The sequence below is a fragment of the Penicillium hordei genome (genome assembly GCF_028827395.1).
Source record: "Penicillium hordei strain IBT 12815 chromosome Unknown utg000004l_segment0_segment0, whole genome shotgun sequence".
Taxonomy (NCBI): Eukaryota; Fungi; Ascomycota; class Eurotiomycetes; order Eurotiales; family Aspergillaceae; genus Penicillium; species Penicillium hordei.
In genome coordinates, this window is record NW_026623145.1 from 3,657,029 (window position 1) to 3,680,736 (window position 23,708).

General features: G+C 47.7%; 7 protein-coding genes across 7 annotated transcripts; 4 read left to right on the forward strand and 3 right to left on the reverse strand.

Moving 5' to 3' along the window:
* Positions 1-454: 454 nt before the first annotated feature.
* On the reverse strand, positions 455-3,323 carry N7537_008552 (mRNA-binding protein PUF3; the record flags this gene model as incomplete). The annotated part of the gene is made up of 4 exons (XM_056899607.1): positions 455-873; positions 923-3,019; positions 3,072-3,228; positions 3,282-3,323. The coding sequence occupies 4 exons, from the start codon at positions 3,321-3,323 to the stop codon at positions 455-457; spliced, it is 2,715 nt and encodes a 904-aa protein (XP_056751683.1).
* A 5,233-nt stretch (positions 3,324-8,556) lies between these two features.
* Positions 8,557-9,087, forward strand: N7537_008553 (uncharacterized protein; the record flags this gene model as incomplete). Its single annotated transcript, XM_056899608.1, has 1 exon — positions 8,557-9,087. One exon carries the CDS (start codon positions 8,557-8,559, stop codon positions 9,085-9,087), a length of 531 nt encoding a protein of 176 aa, XP_056751684.1.
* Positions 9,088-10,438: 1,351 nt separating this feature from the next.
* N7537_008554 (uncharacterized protein) lies at positions 10,439-11,591 on the forward strand (the record flags this gene model as incomplete). The annotated part of the gene is made up of 2 exons (XM_056899609.1): positions 10,439-10,790; positions 10,891-11,591. The coding sequence occupies 2 exons, from the start codon at positions 10,439-10,441 to the stop codon at positions 11,589-11,591; spliced, it is 1,053 nt and encodes a 350-aa protein (XP_056751685.1).
* A 647-nt stretch (positions 11,592-12,238) lies between these two features.
* N7537_008555 (mannose-ethanolamine phosphotransferase GPI13) lies at positions 12,239-15,557 on the forward strand (the record flags this gene model as incomplete). Its single annotated transcript, XM_056899610.1, has 2 exons — positions 12,239-12,456; positions 12,560-15,557. The coding sequence occupies 2 exons, from the start codon at positions 12,239-12,241 to the stop codon at positions 15,555-15,557; spliced, it is 3,216 nt and encodes a 1,071-aa protein (XP_056751686.1).
* Positions 15,558-17,261: 1,704 nt separating this feature from the next.
* On the reverse strand, positions 17,262-18,478 carry N7537_008556 (glycoside hydrolase family 16 protein; the record flags this gene model as incomplete). The annotated part of the gene is made up of 4 exons (XM_056899611.1): positions 17,262-17,454; positions 17,515-17,996; positions 18,058-18,335; positions 18,388-18,478. 4 exons carry the CDS (start codon positions 18,476-18,478, stop codon positions 17,262-17,264), a joined length of 1,044 nt encoding a protein of 347 aa, XP_056751687.1.
* A 926-nt stretch (positions 18,479-19,404) lies between these two features.
* Positions 19,405-21,700, reverse strand: N7537_008557 (Zn(II)2Cys6 transcription factor; the record flags this gene model as incomplete). The annotated part of the gene is made up of 7 exons (XM_056899612.1): positions 19,405-19,843; positions 19,894-20,126; positions 20,180-20,593; positions 20,644-20,960; positions 21,015-21,516; positions 21,567-21,590; positions 21,653-21,700. 7 exons carry the CDS (start codon positions 21,698-21,700, stop codon positions 19,405-19,407), a joined length of 1,977 nt encoding a protein of 658 aa, XP_056751688.1.
* A 1,543-nt stretch (positions 21,701-23,243) lies between these two features.
* On the forward strand, positions 23,244-23,521 carry N7537_008558 (uncharacterized protein; the record flags this gene model as incomplete). Its single annotated transcript, XM_056899613.1, has 3 exons — positions 23,244-23,300; positions 23,357-23,422; positions 23,486-23,521. The coding sequence occupies 3 exons, from the start codon at positions 23,244-23,246 to the stop codon at positions 23,519-23,521; spliced, it is 159 nt and encodes a 52-aa protein (XP_056751689.1).
* Positions 23,522-23,708: the final 187 nt, after the last annotated feature.

The following is a 23,708-nucleotide window of genomic DNA, read 5'->3' on the forward strand; positions in this document are numbered from 1 at the left end:
CCCTTAACCCCGTGACAAAATAAAAATAAATGGAAAGAAGTGGAAAGAACAAAGACGCCGGGGCCATATCGATTCTCGGACCTGGATCTCGTAGCGAGAAGCATTGACAATGATTCACAAACACAATCGTAAGAATAAATGAACATGTCAAGAAAGAAACAAGAACAAATAAGATAAGATAAGAAATAAGTCGGCGGTCCGAGATCGAGATCGAGATCAACACAAGAAAAGAAATAGTAAGAAAGAAATAAAGACATTCCAGGCCCTCATTGTTGCGCCGTCAAAGCCATGGTCAAGTAGGGGAGAATCACATAGACGTTGGTAACATATATCCCGTCTGATTCCCCTGTATGTATACGCCCCGTATTAGATAGAGAACAAGAAGTTACTCGGCTCAGATCAAATCAGGATTAGAAAGATTATGTTGGGCGAGCAAGATAAAGTGTGCAACGAATTAGTGAGCACTGGTGACGTCGACCGGGACGGTAACACCGGTGTTGCCTGTCTCGGGACTCGAAACCGAAGTCACAGTGCTCTTAGCGAGGCCTTTCGACTCGAGGGTGGTATCGACGGTGGTCTGGGCATCCGTCGGGGGAGGAGTGGGTGGTGCGTTACCCACGAAAGGGGCCCGAGGCTGTTCGGTAGGGATTGAGCGCTTGGCGGGTTGCGGAGAGGATTTGTGTGAGTGAGGGGGAGTGGTCGAGGTGGTGTGAGACAGAGGGCCAGTCGCAGGAGAGTTGGGGTCAAAGATGAGCTTCTCAATGGCAACAATCTGCTTGCCGTAGCTGAACTTCTTTAGCTGGCTGAGAAGGGGCTTGATTTGGTCGATGAGGGCTTCACGCTCGGCATCTTTCAATTGGCCCAGCACTTTCTCTGTTGGGGGTTAGTATGGTACACAACGAGTGATAGGGGTTCAACTTACGAATGACATAGTTGCCATACTGGTCACGCATGAGACCAAGGAGAGGGCTCTCGCCGCGGTCGTTGGTGGAGGTTAGGGTGCTGATGATGTGGATACGCTCATGTTCCGCACCGAACTCAATGCTCTTCTCAACCACGTTGCTAGCAAATTTGTGCTTCGAGTAAGCAAGGAGCTGTCCCATAACAATGTCGATCATGCGAGTTCGGTCCTTCTCGTCACCGTTCTCAATAACATGCTGGATGACATAGTTGCCAAACTGGTCAGGAATCAGATTGGAAGTGCAGGCATGAAGCTCAGCCAGAATGGACTGGCGATCGACCTCTTCGCAGTGCTCAAGCATTCTCTGAATGACACGGCAGCCATAAGGATGGGCGGCTAGTCTGTTGACCTGGCCGCGGAACGCATTGATGATGAACTGCACGTATTGCGAAGGAACACGCTCGATGGCCTTCTGGATGACGTGGTTACCGTTCTGATCACGAACACACTTGAGGACGTGGTTCTCCAGCTCCTTGACCATCGCAGCTTGCTGGTCAGTCAGGATGTGCTCGAGCGCCTTCTGAACCACTCGGCATCCATACATCTGGGTAGACAGAGCCAAGACATGGCCGCGCATCTGGTTAGCAAGAAGCTTCTTTTGGGTCTGGTTGCCGTGCTCGAACAATTTCTGGACGACGTAGTTGCCGAAGACATCAGTCATCAACTGAAGACAGTTTGGCTGGATCTCACGGAACACCTGCTCCTTCTCGTCGCTGTTCGCGGTCTCAAGTTTCTGTTGAATAAAGCGAGAACCGTGCTGGTCACCACTGAACTCAACTACATGGTTGTAGATGTCCTTCAGCTCGTAGCGCTTATTTCCCTTGCTGTTGGCCCTGAACTCTTCTAGGAGGGGACTGCGGACAACCTGGGTAGGATCATGCTCGCGCTGAGTGCGCGATACCAGAGCAGCGGCACCGAGGCCACTAAGGTGTCCCACTGGGTAAAACCCAGAGAGAGCATTCAAACGAGAAGCTTGGTAAGCTTGGAAATCGTAGGAAGGTGGGTACTGCATCCGCGAGGAACCTTGGGCAAGCTCCTGCTCCTGGATGCTGCGGAGCCTGCGCTCAAAGGCTGCCACTTGACTTTCATTCGTGCCTGTGTTGCGGTACTGAGCAGCCGGCCCGTCAACGCTGGCGTAAATGGGGCTATCCATGCGGGCATAGTCTGAGGGTGAGATGGAGCCGGTGTTTGCAGCTCTGGATCGTGCCTGGTAAGCAAGATGCATCTCCTGTGCAGCCTCTGCGGTGTATCCAAGGGCCTGGTAAGTGTCCTCGTTGTTCTGATACTTCCCGCGTTGAAAGGTGCCATCGAAAGATGCATGAGGCACGAACGAGGGTCGCTGGGCGGCTTGGGAGCCGTAGTTGGCTTCATTGAGCTGCAGCTTGTTAAATCCGGCATTGAGGTCCATCGAGCCACCACTGTAGCGGCCATCGATGCTGTGATTGTCGGAGTAGAAAGAAGGGTGAGCGGAGTGAGTGGGGCGCTGGGTAGAGTAAGAAGCTGAGTTGTGAGAGGCGTGAGATAGTGCGCTGCGAGCCTGGGGCGGGGACATATGCTCCGCAATTCCAGACCCCAATGATGCCATGCCCATTGAGGCACCCATGCCATCTCCGCTTGCACCATCGAGAGGGTTCGCAAAGCCAGGCTTGACAGGGAAGGTCGCTCCCACGGGGCTGCCACCGAGACCACTGGTGTTTATCTGGCGTCGACCAGCAAACCCACCGAAGGTGATGCCTTCTCCGGATGGGGACACACCCTCCGACGCAGCGTTGAGGTAGGGCCGGTGGCTGGCGGTGCCAGCAGCGGTGTTGATGCCAGTGGTTCGGGGTAGAGAAAAGTAAGAGCTATCACTAGCTTCGTTGATAGTAGGAGCACTGCGGTCATTTGCACGAGTCTGAGTGGGGGATGTAGCGAGGCCTCTATTCTGGAATGGGGGGTTGGTGTTGACAGTGCTCCATGGCAGGTTGGCACGTCCCGACCAGCCGTCTGACTCCGATGTAGATAGGAGGGAGCCCGATCCCGACTTTCCTTCGAATGCAGTCTCGCTGAGGTGTTGCTCTACAAACTGCATCAGCATAGCTCCAGTCGTAATGGACGTACGATGACTTACCATCACCGAATCCTCCTAGGTTGGAATCGCCCCAGATGTTGTTCTTCCAGCTCGAGTTACTAGTACCGAAACCCTTGCCGACACTGTTGCCTTGTGAGCCGCGGTTGCGGTCGTTAATCCCGGATGAACTCATGTTGGAAGCCCGGTTGGATCGTGCCTAGATTCGTTATTATTATCATTCCCTTGATCAACATCGACGGTGCCACTCACGTTGTGTACGCTGGTTGTATTTGCGGCCATCGTAGAAGCCATCCCAGGAAATTTCCGATCGGCAGAACAGTAATTCGATATGTACTCGAACGGCGACGACTATTTGTAGGTGGTTCGGAGGGTTGTCTCGCGGCAATAAATCACAGAGCTGAGACGATCGGCCGATACTGTGTCGACTAGTATTTGCAAACGGGCACCAGGCACCAGAGACGGCGTACACGAAAGAATATAACACTGCGACGAGAAGAGGCCCTTGTTAGCAGGGTTTGGGCCATGTTGGGGAACGTTGCATCGGAATGGCCGATCTGGGGAAAGGTACAACGGCACCCTAGGGTAACCAAGTGTCTGAAATGGAAGGCTCACCAAAGGAGGGGATAGAAGGGATCACAAGAAAGAGCGAAAGGGAAGAAAACGAATGCTTGTCTTCTGTATTGCTCAACGGCGAACCCAGGACATGTACAGATTATACAGGAGCAGGAGAGGAAGGGAGACGGAAGGGAGGAAGAGCGACAAGCTCTGAATGAGGCGAGAAATGCTGAGGGTGGCAGGAAGGTCGATCGAGCCTGACAGTGAGAGAAGATGCAAGGTGACAAAGAATTGGAACGATTATTATCACCCTTTCGTTTGCTGCAGCTGTGGGGTTGCAAGTTGGTAGCCAGAGTGTTCAGAATTGAGGAGGCGCCGCGACGTTACTCTGCTCCGTGCATGCTCCAAGAATCTCCCAGTTTGCAGATCGTCCTCGTCCTCATGTGCCTTGTGAAGAGGCGATCCCCGAGAATGGCAATTAGAACGTTGGGGGACCCTAGATTGATTGGCGTAGGCAAGGGGTTTTGGATGTCTGAGAGGAGGGGGGAGGATTTTCCAGTAGCGAACTAAGAGAGGATAATGGAATGCGCTCGCGCAAGAAGGATGAGAATCCGGGATTCAGTTGATCGATAGAAGGGAATGTGGAGGAGAGACAAGGCACGGCATTAATGTAGTCCAGCTGTCACACAGGCGCCAGCATGACAGCCCAAAGGGTTTTTTTTGTGTGGCTGTTCTTGGAGTGGGTTGATGGTGAGGCGGTGATGGAAGGAGAAAAAGGAAAGGTCAAAAAAAAAAAAGAGGAGACGGTTGAAATAATAAGGAAGACAATTAAAAAAAAAAGAGTCACACGAAAAAAGTAGGAAAAGAAAAGAAAAAAAGAACAGAACAGTCTCAATTGGATAGATAACAAGAAGAGAGATGATTTCTCAGGCAGATCAGCCGCTGTATTGCCGCGTAATTACATGACAATGTGAACAGGTCGATCCTGGTTAGGATATGGTGGTACTTCGGTTTAGGTTAGAGTTTGGCGGTAAATCCAAGTATCTTTTCAGCCATTTGTTCATGGCGTACGTATCTGACCGTCACCGCGATCTAACTCCCGGCGCTTCTTTTTTAGCCTGGCCCCATCTCTTTGTCTTGTTTTTACATCGTGATATTGTGATATTGTGATTTGGTAATATATATGATATATTATGTATACATCTTTCTATTGAATTGGATTTTTATTACATATTGTATTGCAATTCTATTTCTCCATACACCCAGTCTCTGCGCTGCCCTATTAGGTAACTAGTCGCGTCATCTCCCATGGTCCAACTTAATACATCAACAACTACTCCCTGGAACAGTACCGAATGGCCCATGTAATAAGGGTGAACGAGCAAACCTGAAGTCACCATTGGAAATTTTAACAAGTCGGCCAAAAGTTCCTATCCACTCCATTATAGAACTGCCTGGCAGCTGTGTTGACCATGGTACCCTTATATAGACAGAACATACTCCCGAATGGAGCCGGTGCCTAACATGAAGAAGATTTCTGACTTCAAAAAGAATCAGGAAAAAAGAATTCATTGGGCTGTAAAGTTGACGTTCCTCTAAATGAAGCAAATGAAGCTAATGAAGCAAATGAAGCTAATGAAGCTAATGAAGCTTTCCTATAATGCTCGGCAACAGCTTATCTTGATTATTGAAGGTTTTCTGGAGGTCCGATCGGGCCCACTAAGCCCCTCCCACTTTAGTCTTAACCACAAAGTAAGGTACACTCTATATACACCTATACCCTATCTTGGGATATTATCCTACAGGCCTAGATCTCGAATTGATATTCTTTAAACATCTCATATAATATCCGGTTGGGTCCGGAAACATTCTTGACAGAGAGCCAAGAGCCACCTTACTAACTGTGGATTACCTGCGGATTACCTGCCATTCCAGGATTGGCAAGGCGTCTCTCGTTGGCTTACTTTCTCCGCCTGGTCAGGAACACAATGGGAGGGGGGAATTTGTTTCGCTCTTGTGTTTGAATTGTTTTCTTGTTTGTTTGTTTTTATGTCCTGTCTGTTTTTCAACCGTGTGGCCGTGCGCTGGTATTGGTATTGGCCACCAATCCCTTGATTCTAACTCTCAATAGATCAATGATAATATCAAACCCCAACTGCGAGCTGTGCAATAGTCTCGCGCGCGACCATCGATAGAAATACGCTTCTGGCCTTGAGGGGTCCCAGGTCCAGAACAATTATTCGCGAAAAATTGGTTCTCGACTGAGTAGACTTCCGTAGACTCCAGCCCCTTGCTTCGGCGCATCGTCACACTGACCCTTGGATGAATCTGTGGGTAAACTGTGATATGCAGCCTCTTAAATGAGACCCAAATGCTCATTGTCCGGGTCAGAAACCCATAGAAACCTAGGAAGCCTAGGAAGAGACAAGAAGGAAAAAATCAGCCATCATCTAGCATGTGTTAGTGAAAATTTGCCGTCAACGTTGGAGTGTCAGTCATCGCGGTGTAATCCCATCCGGCGAGATTGTAAAAAGGCCGAGACATTGACTGAAAAGGGAGAGTTTGACAAGGATACTCGCCTTTGGATCATTGCACAGGGGTTGCACAGGTCAAGTGTCAGGTCATCACTCGCAGAAACCTTCCCCGGATCTGATCGCTGAGGATCTGATCGCTGAGGAGCATTGCCTGCCTTGCATCCAACTCCTGTAGGCTCAGGCACACTCAGTGGTCCTGAGCGCGATACCCGCTAGCTTGCAGAGAGACTATAAGGTGTTGGCCGTGTTACCAGTTTCCGGGTAAGGGTTGTTGCTTTTCCTGCGATGATCGTCCTTTCTCCGGGTTTGTGAGGTATCAAATGTGTGTTGGCGGCCCTTGACCGCATTATAAAAGGTGCAGAGTCTGTCCACTACTATGTACGCCAAGATAGCGTAGGACATGTCACTCGGTGCAATGGACAAATTTTGATAACGACGTAGTGTTAGTTGTGTTCTTGATCTCGAGTGTCCGGTCTTGGCGGTGTCAACGGAAAGCCGTGGGTTTTGTTGTAGATCATCAAATCCCTACTAAAATATTGACACTAGACCTCTTGCTTTTAAAGGTGGGAGATTTCTCCCCTCTTGGGGAAGTAACTTCCAAGGTTAGCTTCAATTGATATCCCCCGAGCCCGATATATACTTCCATTGATGTCTCTCATGTGTCAGCACCCTAGTCAAATGCCCACACATAGGAACTTAAAGTATAGACTAGATTATATTTTGCAAATCAACATACAATATTTGTTGAAAAGAGTTTGGAATGTGCACCAAATACTCGAGCATAGAAGCCGCGGGCTATTGCCCCGAGATCATGGCCAGCACTCATTATATATAGTGAAGGAATAGCTCTTCTAGTACCATCTAGCAGTGACTAATGCAGCAAAAAATACCACACACCATGTACTTGGGTGTAACTGAGCACTTTATTTGTGGCACTAGGACCGCGTGCCCTTGTGCTGTGTGTCTCCGGTGTGGCGGCCAAATGCATGCAAGAAAGATACATGTAGTTCAGGCGATGGATACATCCAACATGTGGCAAACGGTAGCTATGATGATCTTGCATTTCAGGTATATGGGTAATTTCTCTGGATTTGGTTGCTGATTCATAGCCCTAGGCGGCTTCTTTGAATATGGCTTATTCAATTGTGATATATACATTTGGCATGTGATCACATTTTACATATGTTCACCTAGGCAAACATCCGAGTTTGACACATTACTTTATTTTGAAATAATCCAATAGGGGTTGACTTCGATATTAATTATGGTATCAATTTTAGGGTTGAAGAAATAAATTCAATCTAAAAAATGTACAACATATCAAGTCATGGTCGATTTTTGGTGCTTCAATGTTGTTTATGCACCCCCGTATATTTCAACAACCAAGTCAACTTCAATCACTCATATAATACAATAACTCAACTGTTTCAAAGTCAAAAATTTCTTCTTCACATCTTCTTGTTTATTTCCTAACAAACATGGTTGCTATTTACTTGGACTAGCAGTTGTGTTTGGCTGACGCGTACTACGGCTTTGTTTATATGTCTCGAAGATCAGGTGCATGAGAACCAATCTCCCTCTACGGATTTTTGAAACACTCATTTCTTGCAGTTTTTCATGAGCATCGGCCTCGAGAGAGCACAAATCATGCCACTATGTACACAATTAGGTTTCGTTTTATTGCAACGTAAACCCAAATCCGAGTGATTCATGCTTGTGTGACCAGATTAAGCGCCGGTCATGACTGCCTATCTTTACAAAACATAACTTGAAGATCATGATGTAAATATATACTACCCCGGATGTACAACATACTACTTCATAAGATTTAGGCGAGTTATGAGCGTGGGCCTCAGGGGAACCAAAATAAACAGGCATAGTTCGGTGGAGCCACCTGACGAATGAGAGGGCGGAAGTTGCCCCCGGAGGGCCGGTTCTCCAGGCACTGAAAGGCTGTGATTGGCTGACCCCTGTGGCCAAGAGGCCCCGAGCAACACCCAAGGAATAACGCTAGGCTCTGAATAGCTTAGCTCTACACTAACAATAGCAAAGCGTTCTAGGCTTACAACCCTTCTCCTCTCCCCTTCCTCCCTTTTCTGTTTTCCCTTCATTCTCACCCATCCCCTCCATTCTTTTCCTTTGCAGGTGCCAGCTTCACTCTTTCAGCGGCTCACCTTGTCCATTCTTTCTTTAACTTACTCACTCTCGTTTTCGATTCTTCGCCGTTTTTTTTTTCTCGACACGATCCCGTGACCGATAAATTGCACGCACATTCCATCACGCTTCACTGTTTACTTCCCCGGATTGATTCCGTGACCTTCCTTGGAATCCGAACTCGACGATCACATACATATCTGTCGCTTTCCGATCCTACACTTCTCAGACTCGACATCGAAAGACCACCCGTCGACAACCGACAATCAACAATCAACAAGATGAATAACCTATTCCCCCGCATCGTGGCTCGCGATGACAGCAACAGCGGACTCTCTAACGCCATGGTCGACCTACTCATCGCCCTCCTGGTTCTCGTCCTGCTCTCCCTTGCTCTGGTCGGTGGTCTGCTCATCCTCCGCCGCAAGCGTCAGTCTCGGAAGCAAAACTTGCTCCCAGTCCACAATGGAGAGTCCCCCAACAGACGTCGCCTAACCATTTCCACAAATAAAACCGACTCCGTGCTTGTCTATGACGAGAAACGCAGCCTCATGGAGAACTCCGACAGCCCTCCACCTAGCCCTGTGCCCGAGATCCGCATTACCTTCCCAGAGGAAGAAGACGCCAGTGGCAAGCGTACCTCTGGTCGCATGGTTGTTGTCCGAATCAGTGACGCGGGTAGCATCGGTTTGGAGCCCTGCCACGAGGAGCTCCCGCCCTACCAAAGCACCGACACCGGTCGCTTCCAGTCCCTTGACATTGAGCGGATGGGTGGATTGAAGGAGAAAGAGGAGACTAAGACATACCATTAAAGGCGTGTTCTTAAACCAACTCGCCCAATTGAACCGACCGCGTATACCGCCCGCATAGCGCTCAATTTCCCTAGAACCTTCGACGACTTAAAACATGACGAGTACCCTGGCAACCATCTTTTTTTCGATTCTACCTCTTACATACCCTTCCTTCCCCGATTTGGCCTACATGGCTTGCACATATGCCCTTCGGTTTCTGTTCTGGTCTCACCAAGGCACATTATCGGAATACCCGGTTTCTGGACAGACTCATGGGTACCCCACACTGCTTGGATTCTAAGATTCATCGAAGCTGGATCGTTCATAGCGAGGGCCTGCCGATTTTTTTTTCTCTATTTGCTTTCTGGCGTTTTCTTTCTCAAGTCTGGTTCCTCATGTCTCTTTCGTCCCTGCTACGTTCCTAGGGTCCGATATACATGTGACAGTATTCCTGCTTTTGACTTTCTCTTCTTCTTCCCCCTTTATGGGGTCCTATTTTTATGTTTTAGGGCCCCTCCATTTTACTTCCTTTCTCATGTGCCTTTTTACCCGGTACTCGGCAGCTGGATAATGTATGTACTTAGTCCTCCTATGTTTCGCCGTATTTAGGCAAATCTGAAGTCTATCCTTTTCTCAGCAGTTTTTTTTCTTTTTCGATATGTGTAGTGGTGTACATCTCTACGGGATTTTCACTGCCACTTCTTGGCTTTCCCTTTTTGTTTTAGTGCTCCGGCCTTGCCGCCTTTCGCTCACTAAAACCCCTGACCCATTCATGGATACGCTCAGCCTAGCCAGCCCAAAGTGACCACATGCCTGGCTGCTAAACATGCTTAAGTAGCAAACTGCAGCTAATACGGTACGCAAGGAGGGAGAAGAAAAAGAAGTAGAACATAATGATGATTATGATGAGAGATACAAATGCCCCGGCATGTTATTTCTAGGGAAGTTCTAACGTAGAGACTCTAGAGACTGGAAAGCCCGTGGTATTGAATATAAAGAGGATGTGATTTGAAAATACAACTGTATAGTCTATTCTCATATTAGGGCTTCTCAGCTCGCCTTAGCAAACCCATTTAAAGATGTACACATACTCTGGCAGGTCTTGGCTTTCCTGATCCGTTTGGTGCTCACCTCTCCGCGCTTTTCCAACCTTGGAACCTCGGAACCTTAAGACTTGGAAGGTTCAAGGTGGCCCACCTAGGCAGGTGTCGGGCACTCACTGTGCATTATATAAGCATACAGGTACCCACAAATTGCCAAATTGAGGGATGTCCAGGTAAATCGTCCCAGTAAAGCCGAACTTACTACTGACATTTCCAAGGTTTGTATAAAACAACATTCGAGTCAGCTGATCCTCCATTGATTATTCGCAATGATCGCCATCGGAATGGAAGGATCCGCCAACAAAGTGGCAATCGGCATCATCCTACACCCCACAGACGGCAGCACTCCCCAGGTCCTCGCGAATGTTCGACACACCTACAATGCCCCACCGGGCGAGGGCTTCCTACCTAAGGATACGGCGCGTCACCACCGGGCATGGGTTGTCAAGATGGTTAAGGCAGCTCTTCAAGAGGCATCCTTGTCACCACATGAGGTGGACTGTATCTGCTTCACTAAAGGCCCTGGAATGGGTGCCCCGCTGCAGAGCATAGCTATTGCGGCGCGGATGATGAGTCTGCTTTGGGACAAGCCCTTGATTGCAGTGAATCACTGTGTTGGACGTACGTCTTTAATCCCTCGAAGAATTATCGAACATCTGACTAGAAGATTTGTGATGTCTTTGGATGTGCGGAGTGGCTTATATAATTTGGCGATTTCTAGATATCGAAATGGGCCGTCTGATTACCGGCGCTGAGAATCCCGTCGTTTTATATGTCTCTGGTGGCAATACGCAGGTCATTGCGTATAGTGATAAACGCTACCGTATCTTTGGTGAGACGCTGGATATCGCCGTTGGAAACTGCCTGGATCGATTTGCACGTACGCTACATATTCCTAACGATCCGTTCCCCGGGTACAATATTGAGCAGCTCGCAAAGAAAGGGAGTCGGCTTGTTGATCTCCCGTATGTAGTCAAGGGTATGGACTGTTCATTCTCTGGAATCTTAGCTACGATTGATGCGCTAGCCGTGTCTCTTGGGTTAAATAAAGCAGAGCAGGCTGATCAGAAACCTGGTGATCAACCTACTCGCGCCGACCTCTGCTTCTCCCTACAGGAGACGGTGTATGCGATCCTGGTTGAGATCACTGAGCGCGCAATGGCGCATGTCGGTTCTAAGCAGGTGCTTATTGTCGGCGGCGTGGGGTCTAATGAGCGACTACAGGAGATGATGGGGATCATGGCGCGGGATCGGGGCGGCTCTGTTTTTGCCACAGATGAGCGATATTGCATTGATAATGGAATCATGATTGCCCAGGCAGGTATGATGGCGTATAAAACGGGCTTCCGCACCCCATTGAAGGAATCTACGTGCACCCAACGATTCCGGACAGATGAGGTATTTGTGGGTTGGCGAGACTAAAGAGACCGAGGTACTGCTTCGCATCCAAAACAAAACATAAGGCGGCTTAGAGCTTAAGGATGAACACAAAGCAACGGTAACTCTTTTCTCTCTCAAATGCTGCGTCTTTTCTTATCATATTATCATGAGACTTTCAATTCAATAACACGTATAAGGGGCATTGATGAGGAAAACCGTACGGATTATAACCCTGGAGGAACTTCCACAACGTATCCGCAGCCGGCCAATGAGAAAAGCCGATGCCGAGTTCCCCAACCCGTGGGTTCCGCGACTGTCACGAATTATTTTCTTTCTTAGACAGCTTTCCCACCTAATTGGGCTTTGTACACATCCCTCCTTCGAATAATGTGCATGTTATAGCTTCTTGATACATAGGGAAGCCGTTCGACAGAGCACAGAAAGGGGTACAGACCTCCGCAATCTCCTCCGCCCCGCCAATACTTTTTCTCTGACTTCGATGGATCTTGCTTAAACCGGTTAAATCGGCTCGTTTGCGCTTGCTCTCGGCTTCCCTGCCCCTGAAAAACACACCGTGTTCATCGTTCGCGGTCCCTTCGGTGCCCCTTCGGCCTCCCGCTGCCAGATCTGCGACCTGGCGCACCAACTACCCCCGACCTCGACTTGGGACCATACGATAGACCTTGGAAATGGTAGTCACACCACCTGCAGGGGCTATGGAGACTAGTCCAAATCCTAACGGCCCTAAAAGCGGTCTTCCAGCTGCCACCCCTCGCAGCTCCGATCAATCGGCTAGCGGGCAGTCCAAGCGGAAGCAAGCTGGTCTGTTGGATAAGAAAGCGCTGGAACTTGAGGATGAGTTCAAGGCCAAGCACTTTGGTGTGATGGGTGTTCTGGCGTGGATATTGTGAGTGGTTTCTTCTCAAGCCTAGTAGAGCTCGAGGTTTAAGGCCCGCTGCTGGCTTGACGCGTTGAAAAATAATTTTGGACTGACGCTGGATAAATGATAGACTCTTGCATGTTGCCGGTATTTATTTGTTCACAAAAGGGTTTCTCCTGACGCGAATGGTCCTCGAGAACAAATCATCATGCGACGTACTACCTTTCGAAGATATTTTGGCCCAACCACGCACTACAGCTCTGGGAAGTAAACAGCAGAAAGGCTGCTGGCACGAGAAAACATTTGATAAGGCCGTTGTCATCATAGTTGACGCCCTTCGCTATGACTTCACTGTGCCATTCGCCTCCAAGGGAGAGAGTGACACAGTCCACCTCTTCCACAACAACATCCCTGTCCTCTACGAGACCGCAGTGGAAAACCCCGCCAACGCCTTCCTCCTGCCATTCATCGCGGATCCCCCGACAACCACTCTGAACCGTCTGAAGGGCCTGACTACCGGAACCCTGCCTACCTTCCTGGAAGCAGGCTCCAACTTCGCCGGAACCGCCATCGATGAAGACAATCTTGTCGCACAGTTGCATAGCGCCGGGAAGAACCTGGTTCACCTCGGCGATGATACCTGGCAATCGCTGTTCCCCGGCTACTTTGATACCAACCTCACGCATGCGTATGACTCGTTCAATGTCTGGGATTTGCACACCGTCGACAATGGCGTCAATGAGCATCTCTTCCCGCTCCTCCGGCCGGAGAACAGCAAGAAATGGGATGTTATATTCGGTCATTATCTCGGCGTAGATCATGCAGGTCATAGATATGGCCCTAACCATGCTGCCATGGCATCTAAGCTTCAGGAAATGGACCGTGTCATTCGCGATATCATTGCTGCGCTCGATGATAAGACTCTTCTGGTCGTTATGGGAGATCACGGGATGGACATCAAAGGCGACCACGGCGGCGAGTCTGATGACGAGATTGAGGCCGCGTTGTGGATGTACTCTAAGCGTGGCATCTTTGGACGCACAAGCAAGGATACGCTTCTCCCACCTCAATTCGCGCGTGACAGATTTGTGCCTCAGATCGACCTTGTTCCGACGCTGTCTTTGCTCCTTGGAATGCCTATCCCCTTCAATAACCTAGGCTCGCCCATTGAAGAGGTTTTCTCTGGCCCACGTGGGAATAACTGGGCAAATTTGGCGACTGTCAACAGGTTGACTGCAGCCCAGGTCAAGAGGTATCAGCACCAATATGCGCTTGCTAGAGGTGCTGGTGATGATGAAGAGTCGGCTTTGCTTTGGACTGCTGCAGAAGAGGAGTGGAAGTCTGCTTCCAAGGGCTTCTCGTCCAAGTCGACCGCTGCTCGCGCTAGCAATGAACTCTACCGCAAATACCAGCGTCACACTCTTGATACTTGCCGTGGATTGTGGGCTCGATTCGATGTGCCAAGCATGATCCAAGGTGTTGTGATTCTCTTTACTAGTATTGTATTGTTGATCATCTATGCCCGAGGCTTGAAGACAGACCGAACGCAACTCACGTCTCGTCTGCTTCAATTCGCAAGCATGGGTGCTGGCGTTGGTGCCGTGGCCGGTTCTGTACTGGGATTGACTGGCTTGACCGAGATTTCTATAGTCGATGGAGCTGTGCTACTGGCTGCTGCTGGAAGCATCCTTGGAGCCACGCCGGCTCTCATTAAGAAGCCTGCGAGCCTTCCTCTTCCCGTTCCGAACGGCATGTGGGGATGGCTTGCGCTTTTCTTTACCGTTTCTCAGTCTATTGGATTTGCCTCGAACTCATACACTATATGGGAAGACGAAATTCTTCTGTTCTTCCTCACTACGTTCGGCGTGTGCGCGGGTATCTCGTCCATGCGACAGAGGCAGACCACGGACCGGGTCTTGGGAGTGTACCACTCCATTCTCTTCGTGATCCTAGGGCGAATCGCGTCTTTCTCGCGCCTTTGCCGTGAAGAACAGATGCCCTTCTGCCGCTCCACATACTATGCTTCATCGACTTCTTCCACCTCCGCTCCCTGGCAACTTGCCATTCCTTTCTTGGTCACGCTCTTCCTGCCTAGCGTCGTGCGCTCCTTCTACGCCGGCTCCAAGTCCTATGAAGGCGCCGCATCACTATGGATCGGATTTGCCTTCCGCTTCGGTCTCTTCATCACCTCCTTATTCTGGATCCTCGAAGGCGCTGACGACGGCGAGTGGCTACCCGTAAGCAAGGAAACGCTCAAGTTCATCCGGGTCTTCCTAGCCCAGTTCGTGCTCGCCCTCGCGTTCGCAGCAGGCACAGCAGCATACTTCTACTGCAAGCCCTGCGTCAGCATCAACGTGAGCAAACCCACCGAAGATCCCAACAGCCCACCGGCCCCTATAGTCGCCGGCCAGCAACAAGGCCCACGAACAACAGTAACAATCCTCGGCTTCGGCAACGTCTACGGAACCCACTTCTGCTTCCTACTCATCAACTTCGCCCTCGCCATCATCCTCATGCAGAAGCCAATGGGCCAAGGCGCCATCGCCCTACTCCTCTGGCAAATCCTCTCTCTCCTCGAAATCCTCGACACAAACAACCTAACATTGTCAAACTCTTCCATCGGCCCCGTCGTCCTCGGTGTCCTTGGTTCTTTCTACTACTTCAAAACAGGCCACCAGGCCACCCTCTCCAGCATCCAGTGGGAAACAGCCTTCATCCCCCTCACATCAATCCAATACCCCTGGTCCCCACTACTAGTCATCCTCAATACCTTCGGCGCACAGATCCTAGCCGCTATCGCCGTCCCCCTCACCGTCCTCTGGAAACGTCCCCTCCAGACCCACGACCGTGTTCCAGCTTCAAACCCAAATAAGAACCCAGCCACACGCATCCTCTCCGATGTCGTACAGGCCGCTGGAACACATATCCTCTACTTGGCGACTATTAATCTCGCCACGACGATGTGGGCCGGCCATCTCCGTCGCCATCTCATGCTCTACCGTATCTTCAGCCCTCGTTTCATGATGGGCTCTGTGGTGCTGGCTGTTGTCGATATTGTCTTGATGGTTGTTGCTGTCGGTGGTGTGCGCTGGAGTACTCTCAGTGTTGGTGAGATTTTTGGTTGGTGATGATGGTGTTTTGAAAGGGAATTATGGGCTGGGGACTATAAGTTCTAATCTCAGATTGGATAAAGAACTTGCATGCTTGGATATGTGCATTTCCGTCTCCGGATCCTTCTTTTCATGGTACAATCACTACAACCTTCTTTTCCTACGGCTACGGCCTTGTACACAACAAAACCCTTGCATCTTTCCCTTTCTCTGCATCGCCTGGCTCTCGCACTTGTACATGTGCCCTACATCACATTTCTCTCTTTTCTTTTTCTTTTTCCTATTTCTTTTTGGTTCGACTATCTGTGGAGGTAGTTAGATACTTATTATAATTGTGGCTACGGGTCCATTAAATAATAAAAAAATACATATAAGCCATTAGATATCCACTTTAGATACCTCCTTACGGATGAAATCGGGTAGGATTTAATTTATACCGGAATAAACAGTGACTATCTATATCTTAGCTTAACAAAGCGTTGACATTGGAATTAGTCTTATCCATCAGGACTATTCAGAATAGAGTGCTTCTCTCTAGCGCGACAGTCTCGACAGATCGCGACAGGCTTTCCATTTCTGAACATAAGAATAGATACCGAGAGGCACAATCCAGGAAACGAAAATTCCAATAATGATATCAAACCAGGACAACAAATAATATCAACAAGGCCCCTCGGAAACTACGAGTATAGATGCATGTTCAAAGCAGCAGACAATCCAAAAACAAAATCAACGGCACCAAACAATAACTCACGGTAACATCCACATCCAGGCTAGTTCCAGGCCAAACTGGCATTATGTACATGATCAGCAGGGTTGTGACGGTCTGCGTTAGGAAAAGGGAGAAGAGAATCCACCATCCCGGCCGGTTCTGAGATAGGTGGTTGGGACAAGGTGATCATATCCAAAACAAATTCCTCTTCATTTGACCCATCTCGTGTCCTTTATGGGACCCGGACACAGGATATGACTCGGAATATTTGGGTTTCGGCGCATCCTTTGGCTGTGTTTAGGGTTCCGACATTGCCACTTTGTTGGATGTAGTGTCGATTATCATCCCAGGATATTTATGCTCGAGGTGGGTTTCCAGGCATTTAGCCTTTCTTCTTGCTAGAGAACGCTTTGGAAGAAATGAGAACAGATACATCCCAACTGGGTTTAAATGCGATAACCTGGGCCTGGTGGTTTCTTCGTTTTCATATCCGTTGCCTCAACGTGGCTGTTCCTATGGCTATTTATGCTTTAGTCATTGTTGTGCCAAGAATCTGGCGTTTATTATATCTAGGTCAGCATTGAATCATACAGTCATATATCTCTTGGATATCTCGAATAGATATACACGACTCCCTGCCGGCCTTTTCGCAAAAGTCTGCTGGAAAGACTGGCCAGGGAATGTAGGCTCCCTGTATGAAAGGCTATGAGAAGAAGAAGAAGAAGAAGAAGAAGAAGAAGAAGAAGAAGAAGTGGAAGTGGAAGGAGCTCGAGAGAGGTCGGAGGAAAGCACAGAGCTACGTGACGTGACCCCAAATGTCTGTGGAATTTCCTAATTAGGAAAGGTAAGAAATTCCGTTTCTCTATACTTTAGTTATTTTGATAGAAATACATCATTCCCAATCAAGAAAACTCGAAAGAAAAGAACGGAAAAAGACACCAAAAAAAGACCATCTATCAACGGCTATCAGCAGCCGATATATAGATAGAATCCAATGTCAAATAACTAATCTACAGGAAAAGAAGCCCGGGGAAAGCCGCAAGGACCGACCAGAAACCCAATCTACCAGCGCCCAAGTTCGAAGCTGCGTTAAAAGCTGGAGAAGCGGAGGGGGAGCTGGAACTAGAAACTGAGCTAGATCCGGACTTGGAGCCAGAGCCAGAGCCAGACGGCGTGGCAGTGTTGGTAGCAGAGATAAGGCTTCTAGTGAGATCCGGACTGTTAGTCATAGCGCCAACAGACAAGCAGGATATAGAAACCTACCCAGAAGTAGTAGCCGAAGTCGTCTTTGATACAGTCGAGTTAACATGACCCGCGAGCTTGATACTCTCATAAGAACCAGTCTGGTCAGACCAGGTATAAGACTCCGCCGGGTTGTAGTTGACAATAGTGACGTCCTTGACATACATCGTGAAAGGAACTTTGCTATAATCTGTCTCACCACCAGCCCATTCGATCGTACCCTTCGCATTGCTTGGGTCGCCGCCGGCCCAGACACCGATACGCACGTTCATGGGTGTCTGGGGGTATTTGGTTCCGGATTGGGCATCTTTGAAGGATAGAGTGCGGAGGACCTTGCCGTCAACGGACCAGGTGGTGGCTTCTTTGGTCCAGGTGACTTTGTAGGTGTGGAATGTCTCCTGGGGTGTCGAGACAGGGTGCCAGATTGCGCGGTCGTAGGTTGTGGTATCTCCTTTTCCGAAGTAGTTTGACTCGATTTGGGTCGTGTCGCCGCCAACGGCTTCCTGATATAGGTATTAGGGTTAGATATGTGAATTAGAGGAGGGAATGAGTATGCTGATTTACCCAGTCAATCTCGTCAAGATCGTCCGACTCGAGCACGATGCAGCTGACAATGCCAGTGCCAGGGGCTGCTTTCATGGTGACGGAGACTTCACCGAAGAAGATGTAGAAGTCTGTCTTGATGGTGGGAGCATCACCCTTCTTGTTGACAGTGAACTCGGCGCCGTTTGAGCCTGTCTTGACGTTGCCGGCAGTAGTGGTCCACTTATCTAGACCCGAGCTCTGGGTGAAGTCGAAAGAGTGTCTCGACTCGGTTATGCCAGGATTGGCCGGGCAAGTTTCTATAATATATCAGAGGGTGTTTTGCTTTGAATGGTTGAGTATGAGATATACTTTTCATTGGATTGCAGTCAGTGTACGTTTGACCTGCGACCAGAGTCGCAGCGGCCAAGCCTGCAGCGGCATACTTCAAGTAGCACAGCATTTGAAATATCAGATTGGTATAAGAATAGAAATATATAGATACGATATAAAAGGAATGAATAAAAGAAAGAGTACGCGAGGTTAACAACCAAAAGTAGTGACAGGCAGTTCTCGGAAAAGATAGTATGATAGACCCACAGAGAAGGGAACAGGAATTGGAGGTATTTTAATATTATAGCTATATATTATTGCGCTATTATCGGGCTATTCTATCAGTTAAAAAGTTCTGCCTAATATGTGTAGATTCCGAGAGATTTAAGACATGGTCTTTAGTGGCGGTTATTTAGGGCTAGTAGTTCGGGGAGATCCGAAACATTTGAGCGCAGAGAGACCCGAAATTATTGAATAGTAACTAGAGTCACTAGGTAATTTCCACAAATCTGTACTCCAAACGAGGCCCTAATAAAGATGTCTTAAAATGAAGCGCCCCCTGATAGAGAATATAGCGCTGTAGAGGTGATATAAAATAGGTGTCTTCTTCCTAATTAAGTCAACTTCTATGCGTCCCCTCCCAAGTTGGAACCCGGGTTATTTATAGTCGGCACAAATATCCAACGGAAATTGGCTGTGTATTATCTTTCCGACTTCAATGAGTTGGAGCGCCGAATAAATTAAACTACATCATTCTCACTTGTTAGCCGATGTTTATCGTCTAATAGGCTCCGATTTGGTTCGGCATTGCATGTTGTACATTCTTTGCGTGGGATTTCACTGTGGGTGTAACCACTTCATCTAGCCTAGAGGCTATGCCCAGAACGGAGTCTGCATTTTCACTTTCTATATTAATGCGTATTCGGATTAGCAAATATAAAAACGAGCATTGTATTCCAATGTACCAACTCCTAAGTCCTAAATAGATAAGTTAACTATACATTATACATATTCAAGAACATATGCCCAAGATAGTTGAAACTGTAGAAAAGCGAATCAGATGCTAGGATCATTTCCGAAATCAGGAAAATGATAGCTAAAGGGTATAAACGTCTCATCCTCCGGAAAAAAGGGTATCTCAGAGAAATCCTCCATCCCAGCCAGTAAAGACGGGGAGAAAGGAGAGACAGCGTCGGCCGTCAAAGGTAGAAATAGGTCGTCTGGCATCCAAGGTTGCAATGTAGTTGACTGAGACTGTACTTGATGATCTTGGCTTAAAACCGTTGCATTTGACTCATTGTCGAAAACTTCTCCGGCGAGAGATAAAAAGCGCCGGAAGATCGTTCGTATTTGAATAATTGGACGGCTTGTTGTTTCAATGCGGGTCAAGCAATCGGTAATCGTGGTCATGAGTTTGAAGTCGTCGGTATCTGATGTTGCGATGACATTGCAGAATAGAACGAAGTATGCGGTGATCGGGTAGACGAGAAGTGTCCTAAATACATCAGAAATCATTCTAATTTTCATGTGCAGAGCATAGCTTACCAGTGCAACAAGGCCACTGTGTTTTGCCTTTCGGCAGATATACATATCGAAACTAGTGAAGATATACCCTGGTGGGCTTTTAATAAACACTGTTTCCGTATATCAATAGGCTGGTCTCCTGCACCCTCAGTGATATGGAAGATGGTGGTCATAATCGAGTGATAGGCGAATTGGAGAGCTGATATTTCAGATTGAGCATCCAGCCCTCTCCAGTCCGGATATGGACTCGAAATCTAAGTAACAAGTCAGCGGTGCAAGTGAAAATATGTCCAAATAATTTCCTCACATGCACAATCCTCTCTTGGATTTGTTGCATATTCACCAACCAAAGTTTCCCAATTCCATGGGAAGAAGATAGACCACCTGTCAAAATCGATGAGCGTCCCCTAAGGTATGGCAGGAGAGCAGCCTGTACTCTAGCAAGACTCATGTAAATTTGAAAGAGATCCGAGATGGGATGCTGATGGTTGGAAATGAAGTGTCCAATTTCAATATCAAGTAAAGGGTGGGATCTTCCGATCTTGAAAGTAAAATTCTTATCCAGAATATAGCACCAAGCGACACAGTAATACTGTTCTTCACTCACAGTGCCTCCTGACTTCATGATAGTGTCAAGACCTAGACTCATACATACCCTACACGCAGCTTTGATAAGCTCCCAGCATACAGTGATGTCGCCGGATCCTTGATGGAGGAATATCTGGTTTTCATTAGATCCGATACATTCTTTCCGGGCTTGCAAATACTCACACCGGAAAGAAGAGCCTGTAAGAGTCCCAGCGAAGGACTCGTTAAAAGAGAGATGCTCCGAAGAGCTACTTTTGCTGCCGCCTGGAATTGGGCTACGTTATGTGTCATTTCGTGGATCAGTTCACTGTCGATACCAGTGGCGGTGATGGCAGTTAGAAACTTAGAGGCCATGGAATTGACACAGACAGTGCTGATGAGCAGGTCGTGAGGCAATCCGGTCCTATGAAGGAGATTTAGTCCCATTTGCTTGAGTGTTGCTTCGGATATATGTCTGAAGTAATCCCTAACAAATGAACCAAAGATTGCCTCCCTGATGTCTATTGAAAGGTATCAGAACCAGCACACCGAGCACTAAGTAATAAGAGAGGCACCTTTTAACATCCAGATTAATAATTCAAACGAAGGTGTTCTTATTTGCTCTTCATTGATAGTGATGTCACTGACAACTTGCACGGGATCCTCGAAATTCTCTGAGAGTTGAGAAGCAAGGCCCAACCCCGATTCCAAGATCTGGCGGCGATTGATGGTGAGCCATTTCAGATTGTCTAGGTGATACTGAATGGTGGCGTGAGCATCATGAAGCGAGAGAGGTTTATCGGAACCCGGAGACTCTCCATGAGACTGTTGATAGTCCAGCCTAGGAAATGTGTTGGGTGTAGTTGCGGAATAATCGTGCAGTCCCGGTGGAGAAATATGCGGATCTTGAGGAGTTGGAGTTGCTTGTGGTGATTTTGATTTTGGACGCGTTCGACTTCTGTTTTTCACCACGGCCAGCTGGCTGCTGTTTTTGCCTCGCTTCGTGACTCGCTGACGAGAGCATGTGGTATTGTTATCCTGGCAGTTACCACATGGATTGCCTCTGTCACAACGGACCTATGTTTGGTTAGTGATACTGACCATTTTATAGGAAGTTTGATTCACACCTTTCGAGAGAAGCACGTGTCACACTGAAGTAGGGTTCGAAGCGATTAGCATACTTCGCAGAGTAACAATTATAAGAGCCTCATACCACTGGAAGAGGACTAGAATGATCTTTAAGTGCTGTGCTTGATGACATTCTGGTAGAACGCGACAGCGAGGATATCGAAGAAGCATAAGATATGAAAAAGAATGTGGTTGCCAAAGAGACAAGACGAAAAGACAGTAAGAGTGGCCTGGGATATCGAAGCGTACGAGAAAGAAAAAAAAGGAATGTGATTGCCATTCTGTACCTTCAAGTCGAGGGAATAATATATATTGAAGCATAAACCTCTAAATTAATCCCTACATGCCTATAGATTTCTATGTTCCGCTTAGCTCAGTACAAAACCTGTCGAACTTTCGAATTTGATATTCCAGAAGCTCATGGTCCCACTCGATTTATTTCCGTATGGGGTTCAAAGGGGGCTCTGCTGCTGAAGACTCGTTCTGGTTGGACAAGCACGATCTGATCAGTTCTTTATTCCAGGTTTAAACTATCTTAATGCTATTTTTATATTTTTATATTTTTATACGTATGTAACTGGTGCTAAGCCCCTGATGGGGCTCGCATGTCAAGGGTAGTGCCTTGGCACCGGGTATATATACAGCCCTGTGCTTCCGTCCGTTCCCCGAAGCCCGTGCATCGGATATAGTGGCCTATTATTAGTTATTTTCGGTCTGGCTTTTCTAGAAACTGCAAGGCAACGTCCATAACGTATTCGGTAAGCGAGCTGGCCATGTAAGCGGGTTGGCCACCCCCCCAAAAACACATAGTAAATGCGATAAATTACAACTTGATATCTCAACAACGGTGGACTATAGAAGGCTTTTCCTTATATACTGATATTCTTTGGGTGATATTTAGCCTCTCTAGGGAGTTTGGGAAATATATGACTTTGTGATTACGATATATATATATTACTGGCTTTAGCACTGTAATTTTCCATACCACAATAATGCAGCTTTTCTATTTCCCTAAGATTAATATATAGTATTTAAAATCCCTATCAATAGCTATCGACAAGTAATAAAATCAAATAAAGTTATCGTTGTTGAGATATCAAGTTATACTTTATCGCATTTACTATGTGTTTTGGGGGGTGGCCAGCCCGCTTACATGGCCAGCTCGCTTACCGAATACGTTATAACCTGTATGTTGTACTTTGTACTTTGTACTTTGTATATTCTCATCTGTCGCTCTAGGGCTTTATCTTGTGATTACGTCATAAGTGACCGGTTCACTTGTTCACGTGAGTGTGGTACATGTATCTTAAGATCTCAATTCCAATAGGACAATTATATCAAGGAAAAGGAACCTGCTTGTCGACTTTAGTGATTTGTCCTCATAGAAGGAGACAACGTTGATGATTAAAGACAAACAACATAATTCACATGTTCAACCCTGATCATGATCGACATCAACTTTCTGCAGCCCCATAAATTCCATTTTACCGTCTATAATTAATCGGTATGAACATCTGCACCAAACAAAGCAATCGATCAGAAGATCTCGGTTATAGATATTCCCCAAGCAATAGGTATAAGTAGGTCCTCCCATGCCCTTGAATTGATATCTCGCAACAGACAATTCTCCAGCAATCCTCAACAATCCTCCTTCAACCTCCAAATTTACTATCATCATGCGTTTCACCATCCTCACTGCTCTCGCCTTTGTCGGCCTTTCCATGGCTGGCTCGGTATGAACCATTTTATACCTATCATATGCCGTTCAACCCAGCTAATTCAATAATAGATCCCCTCTGGAGGGAAGTGCAAGCAGGACGGAAGCCTGGGTAACTGTGAATCCAATCTCTGCGTGGTACGGCCCTGGATATAACACTTTGCCCAAGCCAGAAAACATGCTAATTCATCTCTACAACAGCAATTGGCCAGCGAGCCCTTCGGAAAGTGCAAATAAGCGTGCACGTGAGAAAAGTACCTTTCACAGTGTACAGAGTCCACTGGATTGATTACAGATGCGGAGCCACTTTCTTTCATATCATACCGCTAGGATATAGAAACACTGTTTGTTTCCACAATCAACCCATGTAGAACATGTGTTAGTAGGTGGTAGCTATGCTATTTACTATTACCTTGACTGCTCT